At 47.3% G+C, this 16,293-nt stretch overlaps 2 protein-coding genes across 4 annotated transcripts in view; one reads left to right on the top strand and one right to left on the bottom strand.

The window, feature by feature from the left end:
• Window positions 1-8,402, top strand: part of CTTNBP2NL (CTTNBP2 N-terminal like) — a 48,993-nt gene extending 40,591 nt beyond the window's left edge. For both annotated transcript variants that reach the window (XM_059137708.1, XM_059137707.1), the window contains 2 exons: window positions 2,729-2,836; window positions 4,233-8,402. In XM_059137708.1, coding sequence (XP_058993691.1) covers window positions 2,729-2,836; window positions 4,233-5,723 — 1,599 coding nt within the window. In that variant the 3' untranslated portion in view covers window positions 5,724-8,402. The remainder of the gene's footprint in view (window positions 1-2,728; window positions 2,837-4,232) is intronic.
• Window positions 1-16,293, bottom strand: part of ST7L (suppression of tumorigenicity 7 like) — a 119,099-nt gene that overhangs the window by 716 nt on the left and 102,090 nt on the right. Inside the window, exon 15 of one of the 2 annotated variants that reach the window (XM_059137711.1) lies at window positions 5,790-6,558. The exons of the other annotated variant lie outside the window; for it this stretch is intronic. Coding sequence (XP_058993694.1) covers window positions 6,550-6,558 — 9 coding nt within the window. The 3' untranslated portion in view covers window positions 5,790-6,549. Of the gene's footprint in view, window positions 1-5,789; window positions 6,559-16,293 lie in introns of those variants that run through there. 2 annotated transcript variants of the gene reach the window in all.

Genomic DNA, 16,293 nt, shown 5'->3' on the forward strand with positions numbered 1-16,293 from the left:
TGATTTCATTCCCCGACCTGATTTACCACTCAGATTTGGCCTGTAAAAGATGCTTGGCTAGAATCTACATTTTCTAAAACTATTGGTTTAGATTTATACCAGCAAGGGAGACATCAACACATTTAGTAGGAAGCATTTTATTCTGAAAAATTGGGTCAGCAGTTGCAAACTGATGAACTTTAGCTTGCTTTTATGATGACTTGCATTAGAGAATCTGCTTAAAATGCACCTTCAGATTGCTCAGGCATAGATCTTGCCCATCATTTTTCTCATTCTCCCCAGGGTCCAAGTGAAAGGCCAGGGTGGAGATTCTTAACCGTGGATGGGCCTCAGATGTTCCATGATTCCCCAGAAAATACACAGAATGCCAAAAGTCCATACGTTTTTATAGAATGTGAATTTTTCCCCCTATCTGTAATTGAATTCTCAGAGTTGTCCAAGACCCAGCAGAGTTTAACCATTGGTCTAGAATGAAGGAATCTAAAAGACATTTATGCCCAATTTAAAATGTGTCAGGTCCGTGTTAGTTGCCTAAATTTGGGGGCCTTTTACATAATCCTCTAAGAAAGTCTTCACAGCATGGTTTGCTCGGCCTTTTAACCCCTTCATCCATGAAGCAGCTGAAGGGTTGACCAGCTGTCATGCCCATGAAAATTGTAGTACTGGGATAATTTGTGGCTCTTGGTGTTTAGGAGAGGAAGAAATTAAAAATAATTCAAAATTCTTTAATACTATATTTCAATGTAAGATTCTTTGAGCGTTAAATATTTTTAAACCAACTCCCTATCTGTAAGTGTTTATATCAAAGTAAAACCCTGACCTTGTTACGAATCATACAGTACCTAGAGGCTTATAATTAGGGTGCTTATTGTCCTAGTTTGCCCAAGAGAGTCCCAGGTGACGTCTGTCACCTCGGCATAGTCATTAAGAATACCTCCTTTGACTCTCAGAAGTGCTGTGGTTTGAGTGGTAAATTACACGCTTACCCTGCTTATTATGAAACAGAGTTCCCTCGTCCACCTCTCCCCCTTCCCTCTTCTCCGTAGTCAAAGACCATTTATTTGGGTAGCTAAATTCCATATTTCTAAGTGGTATATTATTCCCACACATGTCCATTCTTGACACCTGTCTTGCTTCCTGTCATTAGAGATACGGATTTACTTTACAGCCTGCCTCCCATTCCGCCCTACCACCTTCCCGAAACCAACACAGCCCCCTTCCCTCACCCTCCTTCTCTGCTATTCCCAGATCCTCAGCCTGCCGCATTCTGTTTCTTCTGAGGATAAACATTTGCCTTGTTCCTGGGCAGTGGATACCTAACATTTTATGTACGGGAATCAGGTGGAGGAGACAGATAACCTTCTAGAAAATAGACATTTTGATTCAGTGGCCTTGTTTCCTACCCCACATCTCACCTCTCCCCTGTAGCACCTGCCATTTCCAGGTTCCATATCTCTTTGGGGCCCTGCAGGGCAAAACGGCTTCTTCCCCCATACCAAAGTAGCCACCGCACCTCCTGCCTCCTGCCCTCTTTAGATGTTACTAACATTTCTTGTGTGCTACAATTTCTGTCTTTGCGGGTTTTTATCTTTTCATTCCATTTCTGTAATTTTAGAGGGCTATCCAAAAGGAGAGATGATTGACCATCATTAGCCAAAATTGTTTTTCAGTTAAATTGTAAAGTTAAGGTTTGGGGTTTTTTAGTTTAGTTTTGTTTTTTTTAGAATTTTATTAAGTAATCTCTATACCCAACGTGGAGCTCAAACTCAGAACCTCGAGATCAAGAGTCCCATGCTCTAATGACTCAGCCCATCAGACGCCCCAAGTTAGGCTTTTTTTTTTTTAAAACCAGAAGGAAGAACACCAAGATGTTTTCATTTTTGTTGAATGAAAACATTTTGGGTTTCATGTCCCAAAAACTTTTCCTCTCTCCATATAAGAAGATTCTTAGTGTAGAGAAATGCTGAGAAATGGTCATTGGGAGGACAGTGCTCTGCCTTAGAGGTCTGGGCCAAGGTATCTGGGAAGCAGGGGCAGAAGCTGCTAAGAAAGCCCTGGTCTTTCAGCATCTTGTGCAGTATTTATAGATGGGATTATGTGGGAAATGTCCCTTTAAATGTGGACAGTATTAGCCTTCAAATTGGGCTTAATTCTTTGGTGCCAGGATAAGTGGATTGGGGTGACAGATGAGTTAAAAGGCCTTCTGAAAAAATCTCCACGTAGGATCCCAAGTGTTGAGGCTTTTTACGTGCAGGCTGAGCTCAAGAATCTCCACCTGTCCGCTAACTCTACACAAAATGCATATTGCTGACTAAGTGGGGCACAGAGATTTGAGCTGGGGAGGAAGATCTTGGCGTTCAGCTCTCGGTGGTCCTATCTTGCTGCATCCCCTCCCCCCAAACCCTAGTCTTAGCAAAAGGCCTGTGGTTGCTGGACCTATTAATTCTTGGAAACCTTCTCAATCCCTAGAGCTCATTAGTTGACCTCCTCTGCTTACTTGCCATTTTGTATCTCCAATAAAGCATCGATCTTACTGTTTTCTGGCACGTAGCTTGCATATCTTTCACCCTGCTAGATAATGTGATCCTGGATGGCCCTGATGAGGGTGGATGGATTGATCTCTGGAACTATCTTAGGTGCTTAGATAGGTGCTTAGTATTTAATTGTGTTGTATTATAAGTGTGTTTTCTTGATATTTGGAATTTTTGTTTCTTTAATTCTTTTAAAGGTGATCCTGGACCTTGAGGAAGAAAGGCAGAGGCATGCGCAAGACACAGCTGAAGGAGATGATGTCACCTACATGCTGGAGAAAGAGAGAGAGCGGCTGACTCAGCAGGTAGTGACGGTGCTCACAGCACCACGTGGCAGAAGCAGCATTTCTCAAACATTGTTCTGCAGGGTGTAAATTAGTGTTACTCAGAAACAAAGGGCTTTGTGGTCAGATAAATCTGGGAATTACTGGATTAAACAAAGTTAAATAGGTTTCTAATTTCTTAGACCTTTTAGTACAGAAAAGTGCATTGTGAGTCTTCAGAACAAGATGGTATTCTGAGTTTAGCAAATCTATTTTCATAGAGTCTTTTTTTTTTTACATAACTCACTCGCTGTGGGACTGTCATCATGTAGCACATACTTTGGAAACACTAGCTTCGAACTCACTTAGGAATTCAGAAACAAATACATTTTACATCACAACCCAGCGTACAGGCATACACAAATACGTGTGTGCCTGAAACAAAAATCCCGTGAAATTATATATAACCCTTACTGCCATTCATTTTTTTAAAACTTTGATCGTGACTCATGAGACTGGTTTCCTCAACCACTGAGTCTCGTTAATGAGTTTGAAAAACATTGACTAATAGGGTTCCATCAATGCTCTCTCTCTTGCTCAGAGTTTCTGTGCCTTAAATAGGGTGGAAATAATAATTAAAATAGACTGCATTTGTGTAAAAAGTACAGTTTATTTATTTATTATTTAAATAAATTGACACATAATTATTAGTTTCAGAGATAGAGGTCCGTGATTCATCAGTCTTACAACACCCAGTGCTCCTCCTATCACATGTTCCCCACCCCCAACCCCCTCCAGCAACCCTAAGTTTATTTCATTTGGTTAAGAGTCTCTTATGGTTTGTCTCCCTCTCTGGTTTCATCTTGTTTTACTTTTTACCTCAAAAGTACAGTTTAAATGCAACTATTTGTTTGTTTTTAAGACCAGAAAGAATGATGACCAAAACTTGAAAAGTTTTATTTTCATCACTTAGGCTGATGAGAGCCTTATATTTTATACCTGAAACTCATGGAACACCGCATCAACTCTGCTGGAGTTAAATAAGATGCATAGTTTTGTTTTCCTCAGTATTCATCACAAAACCCTATGTGTGTGGCTTTGTGTTATCAGTCCTGACCGGTTCCGATCTTCTGACCCCCCCACCCACCCCCACCCACCCCCGCAGACCTAAAACACAAACAATGGTCCGGATTCCTACCGCTAACAACAGAAGAACTAGAAGCGCATCCTAAATCACCAGAGCAAGAGTAGACCCTAGTGTATACCCCCACGTGGCAGGCGCTCTGGTGCCTCAGAAGCATTTGAGCTGAGCACATGGCCACGAGGCCTCCGTGCGTCAGACGAGAGCCATCCGGGACGCCCCACCTGATAACAGTTTTGCGACCGAGCTCTTTGTTGTCTTGTCCTAATCAAGCTGTCCGGTGGCCTTCTTTTCTAGTTGGAATTTGAGAAGTCCCAAGTGAAAAAGTTTGAGAAAGAGCAGAAGAAGCTGTCCAGTCAGCTGGAGGAGGAGCGCTCCCGACACAAGCAGCTCTCATCCATGCTGGTGCTCGAGTGCAAGAAAGCCACCAGCAAGGCGGCCGAGGAGGGCCAGAAGGCAGGCGAGCTGAGCCTGAAACTGGAGAAGGAGAAGAGCCGGGTGAGTAAACTGGAGGAAGAACTGGCGGCTGAGAGGAAGCGAGGCTTGCAGACAGAGGCCCAGGTGGAGAAGCAGCTGTCCGAGTTCGACATCGAGCGAGAGCAACTGCGAGCAAAACTGAACCGAGAAGAGAACCGCACCAGAACCCTGAAGGAAGAGATGGAGAGTTTGAAGAAGATAGTGCAGGATCTGGAGGCTTCTCACCAGCACAGCAGCCCTCCTGAGCAAGCGAAGAAGCCGGTGACCATGTCTAAAGGCACGGTGACCGAGCCTCCCGTGCTGGTGTCTGTGTTCTGCCAAACCGAAAGTCTGCAGGCAGAAAGAACCCAGGGGAACAGCGCAGCCAAGGGGACAGCCACTGGGCTGCCTGGTCCCGCCACTCCTACTTACGCGTATGCAAAAGCCAATGGCCATTTTGAGCCCGAGATGCAGACTGCCCGGGAGCCAGGGGCAGGCAGCAGCGTAGAAAACCAAGTGCCTCCACGAGAGAGATCTGTGGGGTCTCTGGGGTCGGCCCAAGAGAAAGCAGTGGAGAATGGCGGGTGTCCTGTGGGAATCGAGACTCCTGGCCCAGCACCTGGTCACCTCCCGTCCAGTGGGGGCTCGCTGTCTCCCAGCAGCACAGCCTCCTCCTCCCTCACATCCTCTCCTTGCTCCTCCCCAGTGCTAACTAAGCGCCTGCTGGGGTCGTCAGCCAGCAGCCCTGGCTACCAGTCATCCTACCAAGTAGGGATCAACCAGCGGTTCCATGCAGCCCGGCACAAATTTCAGTCTCAAGCAGATCAGGACCAACAGGCCAGTGGTGTGCAGAGCCCCCCATCCAGGGACCTGTCTCCCACCCTCATAGATAACTCTGCAGCCAAGCAGCTGGCCCGCAACACCGTCACTCAGGTGCTTTCCAGATTCACCAGCCAGCAAGGGCCGATCAAGCCTGTCTCCCCCAACAGCTCTCCCTTCGGCACAGACTATCGGAATCTGGCCAACACCGCCAGCCCAAGAGGCGACGCCAGCCATTCCCCGACTCCAGGGAAAGTGTCCAGTCCGCTGAGCCCTCTGTCTCCAGGGATCAAGTCCCCCACCATCCCCAGAGCTGAGAGAGGAAACCCTCCACCCATTCCGCCCAAAAAACCTGGCCTCACCCCTTCTCCATCTGCTACCACTCCACTGACCAAAACTCATTCCCAGGCCTCCTCTTTGGCCACCACAGAAGACCTAGCCGTCAGCTGCTCTTCCCCGGCTGTTGTAGCTAATGGCAAGGACGTGGAGATACTCCTGCCTACCAGCAGCTAGTCCCTCTCGGGAGTCTCCACGGCTGACATTCCACCGGATTTCGTCCAAGAGCTCAGAGTCCAACCGTTGAGTCAGATCATGTTATTTATTTTGATAGTAGCTGGAACCATCTGTAGAATCCATTTAGTGTTTTTCGCCTTTTTGTATTTTTTTAAGTAGAAACTGAGTCCTTCGGATTTTTATGCCTCCCACCTTTGTACTAAAGCTAGAAGGGCACCTCAAAGACGTCTCAAGCTGAGCAGTCACTGTCTCATTGTGATGGAGAAGGCTAACTGAGGACCGGCTGGTGATTTGCTGTCTATTTGGGGACTGGAATCACTCAACACTCACGGCGAATTATGCAGAAGTGGTTCGTGCAGATTTTTATTCCAGATGAACATGTTTCAAAAGTGCCTGAAATAAGACTGCCACATGAATGTGATTCTGCAGCAAAAACACAGAGTGGATCATTTAATTACAGAAAATGAGATCCTCCGTGAATCCTGAATGTCAAAAACCAACACTGCTTTTAATCCTCTTTTACTGTTTTTAATATAAGCTTTGTGTTCAGAAACCAGGCTGCGTCAGTAGAACGGGAATTGGAAAAAGGTGGATGTGACCTTGCCACCAAGCTAAGCTTTCTAGAGCCCTTGAGAATCCCTCCTGAGCAGGAAGCAGCTGGGGTGCTGATTTTTCTCATACTTCTGAAAAATTAAGTCATTTGCAGTGTCCTGCAGCAGTTCTTGAATAGAATGAAATCACCTCTCCATTCAAAAAATGTCTTCAGGCATCTACTGTTGTGTAAGGAACTTCTGATTCCAATTACTATTACTTGAATAGGAAATGGTTACTTGTTCTGTATAAAAAAAAAAAAGGTTTGCAACAGAATGAAATCTTTATTATGTAATCAAAGAGCAATAACTTAAAATTCATTGTCTTTGTAATATATGTCAGAATTATACAGGTTTTACCAAATTGTTACACTTAACTCTTGGAGCTGCCAGCACTTGGTGTCTGTATCTGTGGAACCAAATTAACTTTTCCCTAAATGGAAGTATACATAGATCTGTATAGATACACAGCCTTTTATGTGTCTGACATACACACACTTAAACACATAAATATTAGTGTGATTATATCTTTGAAGTTTGCAATATAGCATAAAGGGCGAGTAGAAATGCACATTAAGATTACTTAACAGAGCAACTCCATGTGCCTGGGACCTAGTCGGTCAAAGGAGGAATCTTGTCCACAGGGATGGGCGGGGCAGGGTGGGAGGAGTTCCAGATCAAGTCAGGTCTTCAGCACCCTAAAACACCAGAGCCAAACTGACCCGTAGCACAGAACTCAACTGGCCATATGAAAAGAATGAAACAGGTCACTCGATCGAGTGCTATAAGTCAGCTGGGGCAGGGGAAGCTGTGGCTAACGGAACTGCCCGAGCCCCCTCTGAAAGGCAAGAGCCAGCTGCTTGTTGCCATGCAACAGTGCTAGACCAGGGTTACCAGCTCCTCAAATTTTTGTGAAATCCAAATTTTCAGAGAAACAGTCTCACTTTTAAATATCAAAACAGACTCAAACACAATTTGAAACTGCTAGTTAAACACTTCTGCAGCTGGGTTTAGCTCACAGACTGCCAAATTGCAACCTCTTTCATTCTAGAAACTTCTGTCATTGCCATCATTGTGAGTTTGTGAGGACAGACACCTCCCCCCTTTCCAGCGGGTAGTCTAGTACAGCTGACAGTGGCCATAGAATATAATGACGATTCCCGCCCTCCAAACAGGACTGCAGCCCAGCTCAGACAAGGTGGTTATAGGACTTTGTGGCCACAGTGATGGAGAGGCCTTGGTGTCCTCACATACTTTCTCCCTAGCCAACATCTACCCAGCAGCCCTGCCTTCCTGCTGTAATTTAAGTCTATTTCCTCTTAATCCAATATGAATTGATGGGGGACCGGCTGGTGATAGAAATCCATGTATAAATCATAATTGGTGTCTCCAGGGCTTACGGTTTGATTAAGACCAATACATCAAAAATTGAAATGCTCCTTGTGCCCCAGGGTGTCTACCAATTGATGAACGGGGTATCTTTTAAGCTGCCCAAAGCAATCATGCATTAAACTTCATTCCCATGCACGGCCAAATAAAGTGATAAAATAGCTGAACTTCCTGAACAGGAGAGGGGCTACAGTCCCAGAGTGTTATTACCTCTCTTGCTTGAAATGGTAATCTTAAAAGTTGCATTGTGCTATTCCTTTGTTTCGGCATAGATATATATATAGAGAGAGATACTATAAGGAAGTTTATTTCTTAGGAAGTGCACTGAATAATGTATTTCTTTTACAGTGTAATATGGGGGTGGGGAAATGCAAAAGAAATGTGTATTTTTGCTAGTTGCCTATCTTCTAAGATAAATAAGCACAATACTGCAATGGATCCAGTAATCCAGCTAGGTCTTAGAGATTAGTATTTAAGTTTGCTGTAGATTGTGTGTGTGTGCTAAGTAAAAGTTCCATGACTCACAATTTTGGTACTAACCCACGTTGTGGACGCTAGATGACTAGTCAGCAGATGCTAATGGATGTGCCGCGCATACCACAAGCATTAACTCGTCGTTCTCGTTTGTAAAGCCAAGTGTACCATGCAGAAGTCTTCATCCATTTTTATAGCAGACTACATTAAAACAAGTTAAATCATACTGTCTGGGGAAATCTAGTCTTGTTTGTACAAAGTGAAGGATGTTGCACAACTGGGCCTGTTTTGTAGGGGAAGGAGCAGGTGGTGTGGAGAGAGCGCGTGCCTGGGGCTTTCGAAAACCAAGAGAAGTCTGTGACCCGTTCAGGTTAGACTCCAAAAGGAGCCAGGGTCTTGGTTTTCTTGAGAACCTTGGAGCTGTAAGAAGGTTTTGCAATGATCCAGCCTATAATTTTTAAGCTCTGGAGGGGTTTAAAGGGGTTCTGGACCTTCTGAGAATCTAAGACTACATCCCCGGAAAAATGGATATACTGACAGGCAGAATGTGGCTGATGGCTTCCCAAGATCCAAAGACCTTGAAGCCATCCATGATTCATGTACTCAAGCTATAGAACACCTGATCTTGCCCTGCCCACGCGTTTTACAAGTGACTAATATATCCCTTATCTCCTAGTCCAGTGCTATGGCGCTACCCTGCTGTAGGCAGACAGAAGCACCTGAAAAATCCTTTGATGTACAAAAGACCTGGAGACAGTGTGGATGTTTACATATGTTACATTTCCACCATTTAAGGCAATTAATGATCATTTCAACAAACACTGGGTATATCTGTTTTCCTGTAAGAGCCTCACTGTCAGCCGTGCTGCCTTGTCTTCCCAGTGAGGGTCCCTCGTGCCTGGCATGGAGTCTCTGTGCCCAGAGTGTCCCTCCTTCCCACGGATAGTCCCGCAGGTCTCTTTGGTTCCAGACCATGTCACCACCCTTCCTACCCTCTTGGATGTGGCCTCTTCTGGAGAATGTTCTACCAGTCTTTGGATCATTTTTTCTGGGCTATTTCTACTGCTGTGGAGGTGATCTAGGTATGTCTGTGGGCCAAAGAGCCTAGGATCCTTCTGCTCCGCCATCTTCCCAGAAGGAGCAATGCTGCCTTGTCAATTAATTTATAAAGTGCTCTTCTGATTCTTGGTCCTCCCAAAAGAACTTCAAATTTCTTGAAATGCTGGCTTCAAAATAGTATCTGTTCTCAAGATCATGAGTCCGAAGTAGGTAATGAGCACAGTTCCACTGCAGTCATTTCAATTTCATTGCTGTAAAACCAGATGAGAAAACTTGAGAGCACCCAGCTGCTAGGGTACCAATGGCCAGTCCATTGGTAAAAGCAGAGGAGAGAGGAGACCGCAGTGGTTCACAAACTTTCCTGTAACCTGGGAACCCCTCCAAAATAAGGCCTCCTGAGGACTGGGCCTAGGGCCGGCTGATGCAGGTGGGCGGAGGCTCACATTTTGAAAGACAGCGCCTCACAGCCCTTACCTTTCGCAAGAACTTGGTCTTTGCCTCTGACCTGCGGAGCTGTCTGAGAATCTTGAAGCCGGTTTGCCGCAACGTCAATGATAGACAACTGAATGGGAAAAGCACTATAGTAGCACACAGGGCTCTTGGTGGGCAGGAAAAAGTTCCTAGAAAGGAGCAAATGTCTTTTCTCCTCCTTCCAAAGCATTTCCCTGGGGTTCTGCAGTATCTCTCTGTGTTTGCATTATGTCTCAGCTGGCTTGTCCTACTCTTCGGCTGTGGTCAGAGACAGCCGCACCGGAAATCCCCCAAGAACACAGTGCTGTTTCAGGGAGACTGACAGACACCCGTGTGAAGTGCTCTCTGTGAGGGCTTGGGCTGGTGGAAGGAGCTCCCAGGGCACAGCACTCTGCTAAACATTCCCCAACAGCTTGTAGGGAAGACCCAGGAAAAGGCAAATAGAGAAAGGACCGTCTTGCAAAAATACTGCATTCCCCTTAAGTGTTCCCTCCTACCCTCAAAATCTCCATAAGCAAAAGAGAAAAATGAACATCAAGCTTTGGAAAGAGGCAGACAAGTCCTTCTGGGACACCTGTGAGTGGCTTACTGCCTTGGAGGGGTATAAAAGCAGCTTGTCTTCTCGTAGTGCGACTGTGCTGCCATTAGATTGGCAAGCATGTTGTGTGGCTCTCCTTAGCGACTGGAAAGTGGAAACGGGAAATTCCTGGGAAGTGTTGCAACAAGACTGGCCTTATCCCTAGGGAGTCAGTCACCTATTTAATTTGACAGAGGAGTCCAACGGACTAACTCCACATGGTAGATTCTTGGGTCCCTTCAGAAATGAAGGATTTAGGGGCATGTCAGGGGCTCAGTCAATTAGGCATCTGCCTTTGGCTCAGATAGAGCCATGTCGGCAGGGGAGGGGGTGTTCCCTGCTCAGTAGGGAGTCTGCTTCTCCCTCTCTTTCTGCCCCTCCCTCCATTCATGCTCTCTCTCTCTCAAACAAACAAAATCTTAAGAAAACAAAAAGGTTTTATTTTGCTAGCTGCTGGAAGTGCTAACAGTAACAGCCCAAGGCTACCTACCACTTCTAGGAGTTGCCTGAACTGAAAGAAATGAACTTGACCAAGGTCACCTCTCCTTCAAGAGGGCAGTTCATGTCCAAAGACTGATTGACTTTCAGTATAAAGACCTGGCCCTGGGGTTCCTGGGTGGCTCAGTTGGTTAGGCATCTGCCTTCAGCTCAGGTCATGATGTCAGGGTCCTGGGATGGAGCCCCACATTCTGCTGTCAGCTCAGCGGGGAGCCTGCTTCTCCCTCTCCCACTGCTGCTCACCCTCTACACCCCATCCCTGCTCCTGCTCATGCTCGCTCTCTCAAATTTTTTAAAACCCTGGCCTCCTGTCCCAAATCAAGAGAACTCTGAAGGGTCATGCCCTGCTTCAAAACCCCTGTACGGTTGGCTGAGCTGTTTGTTGGGACGGCTTTCTCCGTTTTTCCTCCCTTCTGTCCCTTCCTATGAACACCAAGGATACACCCTGGTAAGCCTCTTGATTCCCAGTCTCCTTCTCATACTCTCCTCTGTTCCTTTGGGTCATGATTAAGTCCTCTCAAGGAGGGCAGGCACATTTTCTGAGTATTTATTTGGTGCCAGGGTATCCTCCATGTTATTTCATTCAATCAACACCACTACTCCATGAAGCAATGAATCTTTCTTGCCCCACAAGGTAATGAAGGCCGCCTGAAGCCTGGTTAGTTGCCTGCGGTCCTGCAGCAGAGCAGGGCTGGAAGCCGGTGGCACAGCTGGGATTCAAACCTTCACCCGTTTGGACTTCAAATCCACCCTCCTTCCACAGGCCACACGACAGCCAGAACAGTAACGATACGTTTGAGGAGTTAAGAGCATTAGTGTGTTGTCGGTCAAACACCTAAGTAGAATCCACTATTTAGCTATCCTGCTTGTGAGACTCCCAGCAGGAACAGGATACCAAAGGCATGAGGGTTTTGGTGAAGAAAAAGGAGAAAGATGATTTGCCTACACAACGGAGTCCTCAACGGCTGCAGCTAGCAGAAAGCTTAGATACCCTGCATTCTGGCTCTGACCTATTACTGATCAGGAGAATGAGGCCCAGCAAGGTCAGGTGACTTGCCCAAGTTGACGTGTCTCATTAATGGCAGAGCCCAGACCGCCTTCTCAGCCTGCAGCCAACCGTATAGCTCCTCCCTGAGCTGACCTGGACCCAAAAAATCCTAGCCCAGCCCCAGCAGCTCCTTCTGTCGCTCCTTCCTCCTCTCGCCTGCTTCTCTACAATGTCTGGGCTTTGATCTTGTTCACCTGGGCTGCCCCATACCCCCAGCTTTGTCCTCTGCCCATTGTCCTCCGGCTGCCTGCCACACTTGTTGCCACAAAAATCCTGTCCTCGTGTCCCTGGACCGGTTTGACAGCTGAGGTAAGGTGACGAGTGGGGAAGCTGGGAGAGCTTCTGTTCCCAGGCGGTGCCTCCCTCTTCTAGCATCAGCTCTGGGAAACTCTTACGCATTGGGCATGCCTTCCTTGCTCCTCAGGTGTGGACAAGAGGCTGCGGAAGCTGTGAGCATATCTCTCCCCTGTACTTGTGAGTGTGACCTGCCCATGGAGGGGGTACAGCTGAATGCTGAGAGAGAGGGAGACCGTCTTCTCCGGTCCTCCTTCCCCACCTGAACTCCAGACACAAAGCTCTCCCAGGAAGGGCCTCTGGTGTTCCCAAAAGACTTGCCCATCTCGCTTCTGTGCAGTACCCACTCTCCAGCTCCCCCAGGGCACCTAACCCCAAGCAAAGCCTTCCAGGACCTGTGGGGCCTCAGAGCAGACACGGTGTCCTCAGGGTAGCAGGGCGGTTTCGAGCAGTGACCACAGCATACAGGCCCCTTCTTCAGCCCTAGCATGTTTTCCTTCCCCTGCGTCTTGGTGAGTCAGCACCATGGGGACACACACAAGGCTCCTATTCAGGGCTCATTTTCCTTCTGCTCTCACTCAGATCTTGGCATCTGCCTCTCTCTCTTTCTCTCTATGTGGGCCTTATTCTGGCCATGGGAAAGCTCTGCTCCCTGCCCTGTACCACTGCGCAGTGCCCAGGCTGCTCCCCCAGCTGCACACGCCCACATTCCTTGTCCTCACCTTCTGCGGGTTCGGCAGTCCCAGCTGGATAGGCCGTAAAGGCGGTAGAACAAAACAGATGTCAAACTGTTATATCCTCCATCGCATATTTTCCATGGGGGTTTGTTGCTGCTGGCTCTGTGCAGGCCCTGAGCCTTACACACACACACACACACACACACACACACACAGTGCCTGTCGGCCATCTAGTCACCATGAGTTTATTAAGAACCGACACGAGTCGGTTTGACACGATCAAGCCTCATGCTAGTGCTAAGGGCCGGAATTTACACTCTGTCGGGAGAACAAGTCTCAGCACATGTGACAGCCGGCGCTGGGAAGGACCCAGCAGGTGCCCCCAAGTGAGTAAGAAGTTCAGCAGAGCAGGGCAATCGGTGGGGCTAGAGGCACCGTACTTCACCACGCAGAAGGGAGAAGGATGCGGGTTTGTGATGATAGCGGGGTGTGCACACTGTACGCAGCACGTTGCACACGGCGATGCAAAAGCTAGTTCAGACAAGGGCATTGTCATTCCCTGTGCGGCTTTGCGCAAGTCCCTGAACCTCTGCCTCCAAGTCCCTGAACCTAGCCTCCTGGTCCGCATCAATAAAATGAACCGCAGCCACGCGCTGAGGACTTCGCGAGAATTCGCTGTAATGACGCGGGCAAGCGCCCGGCCCCCAGTGAGTACCCTACGCAGGCCTCGCGGCGGGTGCGGGTAGAGTCGGCGAGTCTCTGGGGGACTCCCCCGCCCCGCGGCTCCCGGCCGCCAGCAGCCCCGCCCTCGGCCCGAAAGCTGAGTCTCTGGCGCCCCCTGGCGTTCGAGTCGCTGTGCTGCTCCGGGCCGGGGTCTGCGGTCAGGAAGGGACCCGCGGCAGAGCGGCGGGCGCCAGCAGGGGTGCGTCCCTCTGTGGGCCCGCGCTCGGCCGCCTCCCGGCTGGGGAAGGTCTCAGCGCGCGGGCGCAGACCTCACGTGCCCCACGGGTGGTGGCCCGAACTAGTGACAGGGGAGAGAAGAACGGAAGCCGCCTCCGCAGGCCGGTTGAGAGCCTTAAAAGCCAGTCCAAGACGGCACCCTCCGTAGGGCACGCGTAAGCCCTCAGCACCCCATAGCTGGTAGCATTCTGTAGCTTCGCGAACACTGACCCGTAATACTATTTTAAAAGGGGGGCACCTGGGTGGCTCAGTGGGTTAAGCCTCTGCCTTCCGCTCAGGTCATGATCTCAGGGTCCTGGGTCCCACATCGGGCTCTCTGCTCAGCGGGGAGCCTGCTTCACCACCCCTGCCTGCCTCTCTGCCTACTTGTGATCTGTCAAATAAATAAGTAAAACTTTTAAAACAAAAACAAAAAAACAGGAAGACACGGCTGTGGCAGAACAGTGAATTCCCCAGGGAGTGGTCACAGAGGCAGTGACACATGTGCTGGTCTTCAAGGAGAGGGAGATGCTTTCAAGAGAAGAAGGGGATGATGGACATCCCAAGGAAGAATAACAATGTTTGGGATGGACTAAGTTACCCCTGGGCATGGTGAGAAGCCTGGGGTGGAAGTGGATCTGCAGAAGAATAGAAGAGGAAAGGGCAGGGTCTACCCAAGGAAGGAATTTGGACTCTGGTCTGCTGAGCCACAGGGAGCCTGAACTGAGGCACCAGGAGCAGAAACAGTTATACCATGAAGCTAATGAAGTTTCAGTTTCCCAGCCCTGAGGAGCCCAGGAAATGTGTTCACATGGTCATATGTCATCACAAAATTTGCACAAGGAAGATAACTGCAATCAGTTAAGACTGCTGTCTCTCTGGGCATCTGGGTGGCTAAGTTGCTTAAGTGCCTGCCTTGGGCTCTAGTCCTAATCTTTGGGTCCTGGGAGGGAGCCCCATATCAGCCTCCCTGCTCAGCTGTGAGTCTTTCTTCCTCTCCCTCTGCCCTGCCTCCTGCTTGTGTACTCTCTTGTTCTCTCTCCCTGTCTCTCTCAAATAAATAAAATCTTAAAAAAAAAAAAAAAAAGATTGCTGTCTCTCTCCATTCTGACTTCTCCTACATCGTATTTTCCCCCATGTGGGTGACCTTGGAATAGTGGCCACAAACATTTTTGGAATTCAGTGAAAGGGGACTAATTTTGAGTGAAATATATTTATGTGGTTTGCAGTCACTTCCATGTATAGTTTTTGCTAGCTATCCCGGTGTAAGAATGGCTTCCAGGAATGCTCCCATTCCTCATCAAACTACCTCACTTTGCATGATGTGAAGAAGTAGCACCGAAGGTTGTATGGCTGATCTACGAAAAACCTACAGCGAATATCATTATCAATGGGGAAAAACTGAGAGGTTTCCCCCTAAGATCAGGAACATGGCAGGGATGTCCATTATCACCACTGCTAGTCAACATAGTACTAGAAGTCCTAGCCTCAGCAATCAGACAACAGAAAGAAATAAAAGGCATCTGAATTGGCAAAGAAGTCAAACTCTCACTCTTTGCAGATGATATGACACTTAATGTGAAAAACCCAAAAGACTCCACTCCAAATCCACTAGAGCTCATACAGGAATTCAGTAAAGTGTCAGGATAGAAAATCAATGCACAGAAATCAGTTGCATTTCTACACCAACAGCAAGACAGAAGAAAGAGAAATTAAGGAGTCAGTCCCATTTACAATTGAACCCAAAACCACAAGAGACCTAGGAATAAACCTAACCAAAGAGGCAAAGAATCCGTACTCAGAAAACTATAAAGTGCTCATGAAAGAAATTGAGGAAGACACAAGGGGTATATTTCTCAGCAGAAACCTTGCAGACTGAAGAAGAGTGAGATTATATAGTCAAAATACTAAAAGAACAAAACAGCCAACCAAGAGTACTTTAGCCAGCAAAGCTGTCATTCAGAGACAATAGAGATAAGACTTTCCTAAACAGACAAAAGCTGAGGGAATTTATTATGACTAGATTGGCCTTACAAGAAACAATAAAGGGAGCTTTTTAAGCTGAAATGAAAGAATGTTAATTAGTAACACAAAAAACATGAAAGTATAAAACTGACTGATAAAACTAAGTATATAGTCAAGTTCAAAATACTCTGTTGTAATGGTGGCATATAAATCAATTAACTCTAGTATAAAGGTTAAAAGACATAGTATTAAAAATAACTATAGGGGCGCCTGGGTGACTCAGTGGGTTGGTGCCTCTGCCTTCGGCTCAGGTCATGATCCCCGGGGTCCTGGGATTAAGCCCCGCATCGGGCTCTCTGCTCAGCAGGAAGCCTGCTTCCTCCTCTCTCTCTGCCTGCTTCTCTGCCTACTTATGATCTCTGTCTGTCAAATAAATAAAATCTTTTAAAAAATTAATAACTATATTAATTTTTAAATGGATACATAAAAAGATGTAAATTGTGACACTGAAAACATAAAATGAAGGGGGAATAAAAGAGTAGAATTTTTCTAGGGCACCTCTGTGGCTCAGTTGGTCAAGCATCCAAGA

Source organism: Mustela lutreola, chromosome 10 (genome assembly GCF_030435805.1).
Source record: "Mustela lutreola isolate mMusLut2 chromosome 10, mMusLut2.pri, whole genome shotgun sequence".
Lineage (NCBI taxonomy): Eukaryota > Metazoa > Chordata > Mammalia > Carnivora > Mustelidae > Mustela > Mustela lutreola.